Source organism: Nesoenas mayeri (genome assembly GCF_963082525.1).
Source record: "Nesoenas mayeri genome assembly, chromosome: 2".
Classification (NCBI taxonomy): Eukaryota; Metazoa; Chordata; class Aves; order Columbiformes; family Columbidae; genus Nesoenas; species Nesoenas mayeri.
The window spans coordinates 131,327,781-131,343,405 of NC_137543.1; the positions used below are offsets into that span (position 1 = coordinate 131,327,781).

At 38.5% G+C, this 15,625-nt stretch overlaps 1 protein-coding gene across 1 annotated transcript in view; it reads right to left on the reverse strand.

Moving 5' to 3' along the window:
• Nucleotides 1-1,075: 1,075 nt before the first annotated feature.
• The window catches only part of ITGB8 (integrin subunit beta 8), a gene marked incomplete at its 5' end in the record, with an annotated part of 40,583 nt that continues 26,033 nt past the window's right edge, over nucleotides 1,076-15,625 (reverse strand). The window contains 8 exons of the mRNA XM_080339844.1: nucleotides 1,076-1,411; nucleotides 1,505-1,668; nucleotides 2,778-2,881; nucleotides 4,473-4,698; nucleotides 7,023-7,428; nucleotides 10,291-10,425; nucleotides 12,812-12,901; nucleotides 12,994-13,089. Coding sequence (XP_080195970.1) covers nucleotides 1,289-1,411; nucleotides 1,505-1,668; nucleotides 2,778-2,881; nucleotides 4,473-4,698; nucleotides 7,023-7,428; nucleotides 10,291-10,425; nucleotides 12,812-12,901; nucleotides 12,994-13,089 — 1,344 coding nt within the window. The 3' untranslated portion in view covers nucleotides 1,076-1,288. The remainder of the gene's footprint in view (nucleotides 1,412-1,504; nucleotides 1,669-2,777; nucleotides 2,882-4,472; nucleotides 4,699-7,022; nucleotides 7,429-10,290; nucleotides 10,426-12,811; nucleotides 12,902-12,993; nucleotides 13,090-15,625) is intronic.

Genomic DNA, 15,625 nt, shown 5'->3' on the forward strand with positions numbered 1-15,625 from the left:
CACTGTAGCCAGTTTCAGAGGTAAGAAAATGCTTCTGCTTGAACTTGTAGCTCAGATTCTGCCCTCAGATAAGCTTATATTGGTCCCACTGTGTTTAGAAGAATTTTGCCCATTTCAAAGGCAGAATTTGATCCCAAATTTACAAAGTCAATTAATGTGTTCTCTTGAGAAAGAGGCTCCTGTTTTCCTCATCTTCCAATCTGCAGGTTCTTTTTGACATCACATGAGACACATTTCTCAATGCACAGTCACAGAAATTGAAGTGGTCACCTAAGAATTCACAAAAACTAATCCTGACAATTAATTTACATAGAAAAAAGAGTATGCCTCTCATGTCTGATATTATACAAAAAAACCAAAGCCCCTATTTGGCAAAACACTGACATGTAGCTAGCAAACTAAACACAGCTCTGGTGTAATTTATCTACTTGCAATGAAGTTGATGCTGCTGACTCAGAAGGTGAAGTCAGCTGGCAGTGATCGTGACTATGCTGTTGGACAGGAAATCTCTCGTCTGTAGCCACTCAGTTTCCAAATACCTTTAAAATTTGTATAAAAGTTTTTATGTTGAAATGAGTAAAAAAGTTAAACATTACTCTTGATCAGATATAAATTATCTTTAAGTGATATCATACATATGACTATATATATATATATATTTTACCTGTGTGTGTATGTGCATGTGTGTCTGTTTACACATACAACTATACACCCACACTAGTAACTAAGCACTCATTTAATCCAGTAATTTTTATTAAGAAATGAGGAAAGTCTAAGAGGCTAAAGCAGACCAATCAGTGCAATTTGTCAACTGAGAAAACTATAAAAGTACCATTTACTCTACTTAAGAGCATTTGAATAGTTTATTGCTATAATATACAGCAATGTTAATATTTCAGTCACAGCTTTTGTCCATTCCCACAGAGCACATCAGTACTAGCTACATGTAGAGTGAGATCAGTGCTTTGTCAGACCAGTTCATATCTACATTCTAGGCCATTACTAAATAAATTAGAATATGCTAAAGTGCTACATCAACACTAATGTTCCTGAACAGTAGTAACGCACATTTCTCTTTCGAAAAAAAAAAAAAATAAAATACAGCAGCTATCATTTAAAACACAGTCACATTACGTGAATGTGATTACGTGTCACTTTGTTACAGTATTGAACAAAACAAATGACACAAAACCATACGGCAACAGTCAAGACTCTGACGGAGTGCAAAAGGTAACTTTGAAGAAGTCAAGCATGATGGAAATAGGCATTTGCAGGAAACACACAGTCTTCAGAATTCACACTTGAAAGTTTCGTTTAATCGTAACTTGCTGATGTCGATATTTATTTCCTCTGGTTTGTCACGTCTGTATGTTACTGTTCTTGTACAAACAGTAGGCAAAAACATCTTATCCTTGAAGGAGAAGATAGAATTTTTATCAACCGTTAGCTAGCTTTTATATGCAAGAAAAAGATTACTAAATGTGATTGCTCTGAAATCAATTACCTTCTTTGTTGCAGATACTCTGTAATCAGCTGAAGATTTAACTTTATTGCTACTCCCCTGCAGAATTATTTGCCTGATGATAAGGACAACAAGCAACCCGATCAGAAATGTAACTATAAAGATTATGGAAAAGACTCTAAAGTAGCTTTGTCCAGAGAAACATTCTGCAATGAAAGGAAAACACAAATGTAAAGCCTCATGTATGGAACAGGCACATCCCTTAAACACACGTATACCTACCACTGCATAGTAATGTCGCATAAATATAACACAAGCCTGACAAGTTTAGGGAAAACAACTTAAGGGAAGTTAAGGGGAAAAGTTGCCATGTGTATGCTTCTAAAGTGGGGAATATCAAGAAAGGCAACTCCAATTAAGATTCACTGTAGAAAAATGGTGAAAGTATTATTACTTTAATCTACGGAACAAAGGCTCAGGCTTCATTTTGTTGGCCACTGTAAATTCTCTGTAAGTCAGTGAGTTTATAGCTGAAAAACCGAGGATGAAGTGTTAGAGATGTACAGGGCCATGACAGTTTAACCTTCACAACATTACAGTGCAGACCATTGGCAAAATATGAAAGAAAATGTGTTTTATTGAATCCTTGTCCAGTTGCTCTCCTCACTGGCAGACCTCTCTCACACAGAAAGCTTGCTTTAATTAATAGCAAAGTTATGAGGCAAGTATTCACAGTTCATTTCCTCATTTAGGAACAACTGTAAGATAAAAAGATGTACAAAAATGTGAAGTGACAACAGGTAACCATTTTTGTTGCAGCGTGGACTGATTAGGTTTTACGAGATTTTATTTAAAAAAATTTATTCTTCCACAGCCCTCATAACTGTGCCATTTTTTATACTTGAAAGGAATATTTAAACATTACTGATCATGAGGTAAGCATTCTACTTCATTCTTCCTTGTTTCTGGTAATGTCAAATAATGTAAGCATATCCAAAGTAATAAAACATACATCTGCCATAACAGATTTTTATAAATATTTCTTTAAGCATTGCTCAGGCAAGATTCATTATTATTAGATGTGACTTCTCAAGGAGCTGGGAAATCTGTTTTAGCAATGCTTGCCAATCATGTTTCCTGTTATTATTTATCTTTTACTTTCCCTGAAGCTATGAGTGATTTTTTTATTTTTCCTGCTTGCTTTCTTTGTTATTGTAGTAATATGACACACTTTTGAAAGACACTGTAACAGTGGTGAATTCAATTACCAATCCGAACAATCTCTTATTAACATTACCTAGAAAATGTCACATACCTGAAGTTTGGTCAATATAATGCACCAGGTAAGCGCATGAGGTTGTGCACTGGTCAAGTTTTGCTTGAGATGCATTGTTAGAATGATGGCACTGAACACAATTCCTGTAAAGTAAAAATGTAATTAAAAACCTATGTCTTCCTCTGCAGTTCCCTTAAAGAGAGTTTATCAACAGGCTGACATACTGCTTACACATAACGCTTTCCTGTTGCTAGTAAAAACATTGCGACATATATTTATTTTTTTCTGAAATGTGATGCCTCCCTCAGCATTTTATCCCTGTAATGCTTCTCAGAACCAACTAGTCAGAAGTTGTAAAGCAAAACATATCTTTGGCTACGAACCGCCTTCATCCGGCCCCTGCTCTGCATTTTGTGATGTGGGTTTTTCAGGGGGTGTAGCTCAGGGTTCAGCCCCCTTTCTTCAGCTATCAACCTCCAGTTCAGCCCTGGTCTTTCCTTATCTATAAATCTCCTTGTGATGCACACTGGAACTGAAGGGTAGAGATGGGCTAGAAAACACAGCTTCGTTAATAATATTTTGGCTGCTCTGTTAAGACAAAGCCACATTAAGTTCCCGATGCTGGGCAGTTCAGAGTGCCAGCAACGCAGCAGGAGGCAGTGCTGTCAGTCCTACCATCTTTACTGTATAGCCTTGCAGAAGATGGACATCACAAGTGATTCTGAAAAAGCCCTGCATGAATTTTTAACAAAGCTATGCCATCTTCTGAATTTATTAAAGGCAAACATTTCACAGTGACTTTGAACAAATTTAAGTGAGCAAGACTAACTGCATTTTATCTAGTGAAGCCTAAGTGCATTTTATCTAGTGAATCTTTTCAGACATGGCCCAGCTTGGCTCCCCAGCATATTCACCAGATGAGCTATAATTCAAGTGAATACAAATAAAAATTCTGTTTTGATTGCTATTCCCTTTCCAAGGAAAGGCTGATCTCTCACCCTCTCAGCCACAGTGGGATGCAGAACATCATATGTGCTGATGGGAGGGCATAAAAGAGCCATGCTCAAGGACAGGGCTTCACCGACTCTTTAAGCCAGCACCACTCTGTATCAGTGAGAGCTTGCTCTAACTTGTCTCCTCCCTGGGGCTGCTCATATTGACTCCTAAACTGTCCCTTGGATAAGGAAAAATGACATACTTTAAAACTAGCATGGCAAAGACTAAGTGTTTTAAAACTGATTAACAGAGAATGTTGTTCTCTGGGTAAGACCAGTTCTGCTCTGCTGACCAATGTGCAGGTACTGCTCTTGTTCTACACCTCCTTCTTTCAGCTGAGAAGCACAAGGAGTGTGCAAAAACAAATTTGGAGAATATTATTTGACTTGGTGGCATTCAAGAGTAGGATCTACTGCCCATTTTTAAAACTCCAAATTGATAGGCTTTATTTCCTACCCAGAAGATTTCATATGAAAAAACATGAAAAAACGATACTCATAGGACACATCTCCTTTGGCTTCAAAAAGCTGAAACTTGGACATAGACTCATGAACATAGATATGGATGTGCAATTGTCTTAATTGCCAGTGTGAACCCCTCAGCTACACAGAGAAAACTCTCAAATATGAATATCTAAATATCTAAGAAATACAGCACACAGCTAGCCAAGCAGAAATATTTCTCCTTGTTTCAACACTACTGAGTTAAAAAGTCAAGTCTAGCACACAAAAAACATACCAGTTTTCTTCACAGGCTTTGTTACAAGTAGGGCAATATTCACAGAAACGGCCAAAACTTCTTGGATCTGTGCACTCACACTTTCCACATACACATTTTCCTCTTCCACTGCAAATCTGGCCCTTTGAATTCAGGCAGTGCTTTGCTGATTGTAATGAGCACTGGCAACGGTCACCTTCCCAGCCAGCAAAGCATTTGCATTTACCAGCTTCACATTCACCATTACCTGCAACATCAGACAGGACTTGAGTCATATGCTACTATGAAAACATAGAAGGTCAATTTTTATACGCATTTGTTTGTATTTCTGGTGCTTTACATTACACAGAGCTAATTTAGACCTTGACTTGCTAATTAGTTTTTAAGTTAATGATATGGGCTGAGATTACCAGCATGATACATATTTATGGCTACTGTTTGTTGTTAAGTTGAACAAAAGCTGCTATCTTGATGTCATCCTAAAACCTTTCACAATAATATTTCCCTGTTGCCTTGCATCAAAACAGTGGGGATTAAAAATGACACAACAATCAGGAAAACAGTCTTCAGGAAAACTAAAGGAACTTCTCTTTAGCAAGAAAACATTCAATTCAAATAAGCAGCAAGATTCGGTGGAGGAAGGAGTATCAAGTTCATGTGCACATGCCAGGCTCTTTTTCCTTTTCCTTTTCCTTTTCCTTTTCCTTTTCTTCTCCTTCTTCTTCTCCTTCTCCTTCTCCTTCTCTTCTCCTCTCCTTTCCCCTCCTTAGAAGCACACATGACAGCACTACTTTTTTGCCTTTTGGAAGGACAGATGACTGAGCTGGACAGGTGGGTAAGCTGTGCTTATGAACTGTAGGTTGTTTAATAAGAATTTAAAAAGCACAGCCTCAAGGATTCAAATGGCTCTGGTGGCATTTACAATCTTCCAGGCAAAGCAGTGTGAGCTATAAGGCAAAATCCATATGTTTTCCAACTTGTAGCACATTTAGGCAGGTGTACAACTGTCATGCTGATAATTTTCAGCTACATTTTTACAGTGTGTGAGAGCACCTTTAGGAAATATAGAAATAGAGAGCACATAAAGCATAGGTGAATCTCACAAGGCCTCCTCAACTATGGCTCAGCAGTTGTTAAGTTTCACACAAACTGTGATGGCTCTTCTTGTTCTCCAGGGACCCACAGAGCAGCTGCAGGGAGACAGTCCTGTCTCACAGATGGGATCCCCTGAATGGAGTGAGGCCAAGTATATGCTGTCCTGTTTTTCACCTGGGCTGGGCAAAATGGAGCGGGGGATGGGATCCTGGGACATCTCAGAGCAAGGCTTTGCACTGGAAAATATCCCATGGAGAGGCACACTGCTCAGCCATGGCCCCAGGCAGCAGGTTCCCCTTGTGCTACCCCAGCACAGGACTTCGTCATGTCTGACAATCTCCAACACCTTTGAGGCAAAGATTTCCATGTCTCCTCTGCTGACCAGGGTGCCACATCTCAGGCTTTAGAAGCTTATAGGATGAGATGTCTGCTTAGGCTAAGATATAGTAAATATGCAAAGTTGGATGGGGGGTGGGCAGAAGAGTGAGAAGATTAACAGTAATTTTTTGTGCTGAAATGAAGTATTTAAAGGATTAGGTAACATTATTTCTCTTCATTTATGTAAAGTTCACAGTCACCAGCAGGGCAAAACTGAAATAACTCTACTAAAGTCCATAGTATTACTCTAAATGTATCCAACTGAAGGAAAAAAATTTGGTCCCGCAATTCACTCATTGGTCAGTATACAGTGGAAGGAAAGCATGCAGGACAGCAGTACGGATTTTTAAATATTCAATTACTTCTAAGGGGAAAAATATCCTGGTAGAAATGAAGTAGTGATACTGATTTGATCCCATTTTTCCTTAATAATTTTAACTTAAAACTACATGGTTTGTATTTTGTTCAAACGTAGTCTTCATTTGCATGCTTGCCTTAAAAAACATAACGTAGGCCACAAAAAGAATAAGAATTTCAAACAAATCTCCCTGTTCATGTTTCACTTCTTCTCTTCTTTTTGGAGCAGGTGTTCAGAACAGTGTTAGCATATATATGAGCATTTGAAATTAAGTGTCACAGTATCTCTGACAAGACTTCAGGGTGTTAGAAAATGGGAACCTCATCTGGAAGTTACAATTCCTCCTAATCACTTAGTATTTCATATTCCCATTAGACTGAAATGTATCAACTTACTTTCTTGAATAATGTTACTGTTTTATTCAAGATATCAGTATCATTACCTTTGAAGAAGTCTGAGATTTAAAATCTTAAAATAGCTGAAAAAAAAAATCAATAAATCCCCTAAAAAGCAGTGCTGAAGTTTAGAAGACACTGTGTACCTCTGTGGTGAAGCCAAGGAGCGTGAATTCCTACAAGTCTGTTCAGGACACTTCGCACACTAATTTTGCACACACAGTTCTTGTACTCGACAGCCTTATATAACTGTTTTCAGCTGCATCATGTATATAAGCTTCAGAAAGGAAAACAAAACAAAAACCCAAACAAAAACAAAGCACAGACATAAACTCTGCAGCTTACCAGAACACAAGTTTCCCTGGTGATAAGGGCAGGAAAAATCATCCATTTCACAGTACTTGCCATACACCTTGCCTAGCTTGTTTTTGTAGCAGAAACATTTTCCATCTACGCAATTTCCTTGACCGCTGCAGATGGGCTGGTCCTGGTGTTGTCTGCACCTCTCAGAAGGAACCACATCTCTATTAGAGCTACAGTTACTGTCACTGCAATGGGACTGTTTGCCATCAGAAGAAGTTTCATCAGCCCATACTCTTTTTTGCCTTGCACTGTCTCCATACTGACAGCCACAGCTTTTCTGCACATTAATGATGGTGGTTTCATTGAAACCAATGGGCTTAAGTATTGCATATTTTCTCCCTCCAGATGTATCACATCCTTTCATTGTAATTGACACATTGAAAAGCACCTAAGAAGAAATACAGATTTTACATCATTATTATTTTCCATAAATTGGTTAAAATTTTTAACACATAAAGCAGAATCTTGCATTCTATATGACTGTGCACTAGCTAATAATAAAAAAATACACAGTGGCCATTTGTCAAACATGATGTATTAGTAATACAGTTAAAATCCTAACAATAGAGGATTGACGGCACTGCTTTTCATGTTAAGAAAGCATAGTTGCAAAAGATAAGTTTAATATAAGTTAAATAGTAATAGAATTACCATCATCATCCTTCTGCTATGATTTAACGTGTACACTCTGTTATAGAAATACTCAGATAAGAGTTTGAACTAGATTGATCAAGGCAACACACAAACACAAATAGAGATACTCTTCATAAAAAGAACCTATAATGAATGTTCTTGCTGAAGAAATAGTCTGTGCAAATAGAAGCCACAAAGGTTTTTTGGATGGCCCTATCTACTCCCACTAAACTACAGAAATGCCTCACACCTTAGTAGCAGCTTATTTGTCACAGTTCCTACAATGGGGACAGAGCAGGAGACTCTTGCTGCTCTTGTTGTGGTCCTGAGCAGAACAAGTGATGCTTCAGAGTGGACCCAGTGCCCAGCTCCTGGCTGTGCCATGCTCATCACCACCATGCCCCAGGCCCTCACCCCAGCAGTGCCCACTGCAGCAGCAGCCTCTCTGGCTTTCCAGAATCCTGGTGCAGGATGCTGGATCTTTTTGGGTTTTAGGTGGCTGCCACAGAGCTTGCATCAATTGCTGCCAGAACACTTTGACAGCTCTGATGTGTGATACTTTCACTGGATATCAATCTTGTATTTCATGATTGTTTATTGGGTTTCTTTGGAGCAGTAGGCTTCTGACAGGATATTCTCACAAAGGTTATTTAGCCTGCTGATAGAAAACAACTTTTCTCACCTCCTCACATAGAAAATACAACCAAAAGGAAAAGGTGAGAGAAAGGAGCCCAAGAGAAGGAACAAAGATTTCCAAGTGAAAAAAAAATAAAAGAGAAAACTTAAACTGATTACACAGGAGGCTGAAACTACCCACAAAGACTAAGGCCATTCATTTCTCACCACTGTCTCCCCCTCCCGCTGCGCCCCCACATGAGAACAGCCGAGTCCTTGAGGACAATGGTGGCTTTGTGCCTACACGGACAACAGGAGAAGAATGCCATGCAGAAGCATGCGCTTCTTAATGTCAGATTGAGGCAGGGGCACATAGGCTTTGTCTCGCCCTTTGCTTTTCTTTTTCTTGTTTCTCAAATGCACCACTACACATATAAGCCCTTGCTGCCTACACTCTCCATGCATGAGACTTCTTCCCTTTGGTTACAGGACAAAAGTGTGGCAATGCATGAATTCATAGGGCAGGTGCGTATCACATGGGGAGGACAGGCTTCAATTAGAGAATGTGTTTTTTCTTCAATGCAGAGCCCTGCTAGAAAACATCATCTTCATGCACAACACAGTTACAGAGGAATGGCAGGGAGATGGAAGGGAAGGGCTAATCATGTCTTGCATGCAAGTTCTGAAGTTTGATGGGTTTGCACACAGTAGCAGAAAGATTAAACATATTGCAACTAAATAATTAGGACACCATTAACATTCACACTTGCTAATGGCCAAAGTTAGCTTTGCACCCTGAAGAGGCCATAGGATTCTTCCAGAATATAATACACTTTCTGTTTTGGTAAGAAAAGGAAGGAAGAAGGATTAGACAATGAAAGGAATGTGAGAATTAAGGAAAAGCATTTTGCTTGTAAACAAATACTGAAAGGAGGATTTACGGTCAAAATAAATTAATCTCTTGAGGATGGCTTACTTTCAACAGGAGTAGAGGTTTAGGACCACATGCAATCTTTTATAATCAACTGGCTTGGCCTTTTATTAAAAAGAAACAGATATAAATATTTTTCTTTTCATTAAACAGAACAAATTCCAGTCCTTTTCTTATGACATGCACAGGAACAACACTGAAGAGATGAGTGAAGAAGAAAAACACTGTAAATCCCCCTCAAACTGTAGAAGCTAATCGGCAGCAAGTCATGCAGACAAAGTTCAGAAGAGTATAAAATACATCTAAATGAATGTATTTAAAATTCAGACATTTAATCTACTGATTTGTAAAACCACACCAGCTGAAACGTGTGTGCATGTCCAGAAGGAAAGAACTCCTTGACCCTGCTCTCCAGAAACACAGACCTCTTCCTGGCAAGCTAAATGACTTACTCCACTAGTCCAAGCAATTAAATAAATATATCAAAGCACAGAGTAGTTGTTCTGGGAAGAAAACCATGTTCTTCATATTAGCCAGACATCTTTCTTCACATTTTCATGGTGCATAATGCTCCAGTTTTATAATCCAATTCATTGAGTAGGTGGCATCAATCCAAATAGGGATAAATAATTTTATTAATTTGATTTATAAAATAAACTAATTATGCCCAACCCTGAGTGTGCATGAAGACTAATAGAGCAAGGAGAGGGAGAAGTGACATCTTGTACAGACCCAAGGAACACAAATTCCAATGATTCCTTTTCACTGGGTGATGATCTTTCAACCTCTTATGTACAGATTTCATCACAATGATGAACATGACCATTGTGTCCAGTGGAGGACAAACGAGGAGAGTTTTAATGGATGTTAGCTTTCAGGAAAAGCTTTGAGCCTTAGTTCCGTGAGATTAGTGAGAACTAAAATAAGATTCAGGAAAAATAAAACCAGAGAATAATAGAGAGTCTGTGATCATTAATCACATAAATCCATTTTCAGTTTAAGTAAATCCCTAGAAGATTTCACACCATTGAACCCAAGCAAACAGAAAATAAGTATTCCAGTTCAACATACTTCTTCATTATATCCCACATTTTTACATCCTTCCATGCCAATTTTTTTACTTCCATCAGGACAGATTGCAGTGATATTGAAATGAAGACCTTGGATTTGGTTATCCACTTGAATTTTCACTTCAGAGATTAGTTTCTGTAACCAGAAAACAAGTTTTAGGAGCATTGCATCTCAACATATAATGTGCACTAGTGACTAACACCAAGTACGGCTACTGTGTCTGACTGAAAATGAAGAAAGCTTGTCTGTGTGAATAAAGGAATAAATTAAAGCATTGTTCCCCGTATAAAGACCCAATTACATTCCAAATATACACAATCAGTGAGCTGGTAATTCTGATAAAGAGGATTATGTTTTCCAGATAAAAACATTTTCAGCTTTTCTAAAATGGTTTTGAGACTGTATTTTTGGCAATTCGAAAATCTATTCTAAAAAATGTGCACAAAAAACCTGCTTATTGTTTGAGAGGCTATACTACCTTTTAGCCACACATTTAAAATGAAACAGCAGACATACATACAACTATTGTTATCCAGCAGAAAAGGTTCCTAATTGACTTGATACTTTATAAACTTCTGGTATTTTGCATCTGTCTTGGAAAAGTTTCCTCTGAACAAACTTTAGGGTGATCTAAAGACTATTTTAATGATTATTACTGATTTATTTGGGTCAGCTAGGACTATATAAGTCAACGACTGGTTGATTCTCATAAGGCCTCTTAGCAATATAAGACAATGGAAAAGTCAGCTACTTTGTAACTTGTATTTACTGCATGCTCTAAAATCCTACTTCTTTTCAAGAAGGAATACTGTTCCTTGACCTTTAAAAAAAAAATTAAAGCTCTGTACAAACCTATGAGCTGAAAATTGTACAAAGAGATTATTAGAATTCGTGGCATATTAGTACTTAAAAATCAGTTTAGTGGGATATCTTACTGCTACAAATGGTAATTCAATTACATGAATCTGAACACATGTTTATCTTAGTAACTTTTTGAAAATCAGTGAGTCATCTTTGGCTTTTTAGCCAGGGATTTTCAGCCAGGGTTTTCCACAAGTAAGCCTAAGGTTTCCCTGCCTAGAACAAGAGTGCAAGAGGCCCACTGTCATCAAACATCAACACTAAATTTATTTTCTTATCTAAGTACTTTTGTTTTCAAGAAAGCAAAACATTCAAGCCCTGTTCAGCATGTGTTTGTATATTACAAGCCCCCCAAATGATGATAAAAATCTCTAAGTATCAAATCCAATGAAGTTTAGGACGGGAAGGAAGATACTGTCTAAAAAATGAAAATAATAGCAAAAGCAAACTGTGCGTGGCTGGAGCAGGAAAGTCCAACAGAATCTTCCACTGAACTAAATTATTATTTTGTAAATTTTTGCTTCCTCTGCTCAAATGTTTGCTCTGCATTGTGCTCTCAGAACTGGGATACAATTTAGACTGGACATACAAAAGGATCATGATCTTCAGAATTTTTTGCCAGCAACTTCCTGCAAACCTTGATATTCAAAATTAGATTTCTCAATTTTATAGGAGGAAGTACAATATCAGTGAGAACTTCTCTGCAATTTGATTACACCTAACCTCCTCTGCTTCTTGAATGTCTTCGCCTTCTGCACAATGTTTTCAACATGACACAGAGAAAAATGTGTACAAACCCATTCTATTGACTAGGAGCAGACAGAGAACTTGGCTCTTCATTATAGCAAATCTGATGAAAGCAAACAGCCTGATTTAGATGGTTAACCTAGTTCAATGGATATTTTTGTGCTCCCATGTCCAATTAATTTAAAAAAAAATGTGATACACATTGATACCTTGCATATGGCTTTGTAACTGATTTTTCAGTTTTTAGAACTTCTATGTTTGTGTAACTTGCACACCTTAACAGCATTCAACCATCTAATCCATCACATTCATTTTGCTGCTGTTGTATGGGCTCCCTTTGCATTATAACATCAAATGTATACTACTCGGTTTCGTTCTCAAAGCTATTAAATAGCCCACTCTTGCCAGGCTATCTTTCAATCTTTCATTCACTATCAAGATGCCAATTTCCACTTTCCAGCTGCCATTTGCTGTCAAACATTTGTGAAAAACAACTTTATGCTCTTTCCCATACTATTATAATACTTTCTCATACTGTTACTTTCAGCTGAGAACTCCAGGCAAGAGTTCACAAAGCCATTTCATTGTTTTCTGCCCAGTCCCTATCAAAACTCTTCTTCACTGTCATGCCTCAAAACCCTGAGACATTACACTGCTTTGTGCAGTGTAAATCCTGGTTTCCACAATATTCACTACCTCCTTGTAAATTCCTACCTGCTGTACATTTTCTAAGAATTGTGCTGTAAAACCTTCTAGTTACTGCGCTATCTTTTTTCTCTGAATTTATACGGTGCCTATACAGTGGTGGCTGGTCTGTAACTAAAGATCTGATATGTCAATTCCAACTTTAGGCTATGAAAGGTGAAAAATCCCTGTACAAATACAGCATACAACATTGTCACTCTGATCATACCTGATAGGCTTCTACCACCAAATCATTGAGATTTGCTGCTTGTGATTCTATCTGTCTTGCAACAGTACCAGGCAACAGTGGTAATAGATCCTACGAAAAATAAAATACTTTATGAAGTTTTAAATTTTAATATAAATATTGTGCTTTAAAAACTGGAAAAAGAAACCAGGTTTCTAACCTACTTTATACCAATGGAACTGGCTTCCTTGAACTGCAAAAATAACATTGATGTTATTGTCAATCAATTTTTCGGAGAGCTGCCCAAGAGATGGATGCTCCTGAAAAATACAACAGAAAAGACTGCAGATTAGTAGGGAAAAAAATCCTATATATGACACAATACAGGATCACAAAACCACCCCAATCCTTATTTCTAAATGTACAGGGAATGCTAGGCCTACACCCAAAAGAAGGTAGAACCAACCTAACAAACAGATCATGACAGAAAAGAATCATCAGGGCATCAGCCAAGCTTTGACGGGCTTATCTGTTGTCAGCTATGCAATGGTGCTGCACAGTGGAAGAACTAACTCATATAGTACCATGGTGTTGTTTTGAGTCTGATGCTTAAAAAACATGGATATGATGTTGTCCATGGTCTGCGTTGAAGAATAACAGGATTCTTGAGAATGACAGCTGAGTTCTTGTGCAACAGTTAGGGAGAAAGTACAATATGAAGACACTGAGATGAGGTGTGCTGTTTGGAACAGTATAGGCAACTAATTAAAAGCTTGTGTTTCAGAAATGTATTTTGGCACCACAGACCAGATACATAAGTTAAATGCAGCCACTAGGCCAAGTTCTAGGGATGTCAATATTCTGTACATATCTTATGGCTGACAGCTTTCTCCTTCTCTGTATGTCAAAGACCTGCCTTAGGAGTGATGCCTCCAGTCCTTACCGCAATGACTTGCTACATTTTCTTAACCACGTGTGTGCTTGAAGAAGGTAACATGAGTTCCACGCCTCTCCTCAGTAATGACATTGCTCTATTTGGTGAAGAACAGCATGTTCTGTGCCAGTGACCCGTGCTTCTACACTTCTCATTGACAGATCTGATATGGATTCGAGAACAAGAGGAGTGTTGCTGTTTCTTCATCCAAGATCTGGGGAAGCACAAAGGTGTCTGTGTGGTCCCAGTGGGTTTTGCACACCTGGGTTATGTGAGATCCCTCCAGTTCCAGTATTCGAAAACAAACTGCATCTAAAAGTTACTGCTTATTTACCATACAGCTGCAAATACTTCTCAAGAAGCAAATTCAACATTTAAAATTCATGAGGAAACAGAGAAGTGACTGGGGCCTTGGTCTGTGTTTCTCCTTACAGGGATTTCATCTGGACAACTCCCCACTCATGTCAGGTCCTTCAGTCTCTTTCCCCCACATATTTCTGCTGGCTTTCTCCTCCTGAGATTTTTCATCATCTGTGCCATATGGTCTCTCTCTTGCACAAACACACTCTTCCCTGCATAAGTCATTCCTCCTCAGAGTGCCACTTGTTACTCAAGGCACCCTGCAAGTCAATTGCAATTCTAAGAGAAATCTGAATGCCAAGAGAGCTGAGACCTTATGCAAGGGGGCAAAATCCATTTTTCATCATATTACACCATTATAAAGAGCCATGTATAGAAAGAACAAAGGAGTTCCTTGCTGCGGTTTGGTCTTAGCCAGGATTCATGCCTCTCTCAACTTTTCTACTCTTTGGTAAGAGATTATATTCCTTAAGATAAACAATGAAACATAGGTAACGAACCAATAAACGGGATGTCTTACAGCTGCAGCTGGGGAATATGTCATACACGAGGGTCCAGGGAGCTTGCATTCCCACCACACAGTGCTTGTGGCTGACCTGCAGCAGCAGTGGCTTCGTTGCCATTTTCAGTAGCCTACAACACAGTACTAATCCCTCCTTCCTTCTCTCTGACCACAGAGCACAGTGGTGGGGCCTCCATTGTGCTGCACAACCCTACAGGCCACACATAACTGTTTGGCAGACCACAGATGTACCAGGTTGGCCCAGGACATGGTTGACCGAATACAGATGTTATGGAAACATCTCCTGCACTGTAAATGTCTGAAACTTGGGGACAATGTTGAGGAATCATGGGACGATGATCAAATAAGTCAATTTTCCAGCTTAACACGTGGCACTAGACATGTCCGAATCTCAGAACAGTGGCCCTTCAACATCTCTGCAACTAATGTGGCAACTAATGGCAAAACCCTGGAATCAGCGGTACCAGAAATGGGTTTCCTAGCCCTCATGAACTGATGAAGCTTACTGAGCAAGATGGAGCTTACTGAGGAGGTCAAGAGACAACATGTATATACAAGCAGGGACTGAACCCCCAAACTAACAAGTAAAGCTGAACTTTCATCTGCTGTCAGCTCTAACTCACTGGAGTGTCCAGCTTGGTTAGTGGTATATTAAATATCTCACTTTAGATTAGAAAGAAAAGAATTCTTTTTATTAGAAAGGACTGTAAAAAAAAAAAAAAGCACCAACAGCACCACAATATTTTTTTCATTTTAAACATGTAAAGAGATGACATAAGGAACTCTTGGCCACTCATAGAGCCTCCACTCTGCTTGCTGTAAAAACCTTGCTGTACTTTATGTATTTTTATCTTATCTCTTCCCACTACTGCTCAGGCGAACGTACTTTCATTTTAGATCATCTTTCTTGTTCCAATTACATAATTTATTTTATTACTTTAACCTACTGTGTTAAACTGAGACGATAACTAATGCAGATGTTAAGTATTTCAGAAAGGGAGTAAACCAAGCACAGATCTAATTAAAGTGGCCTAGACTT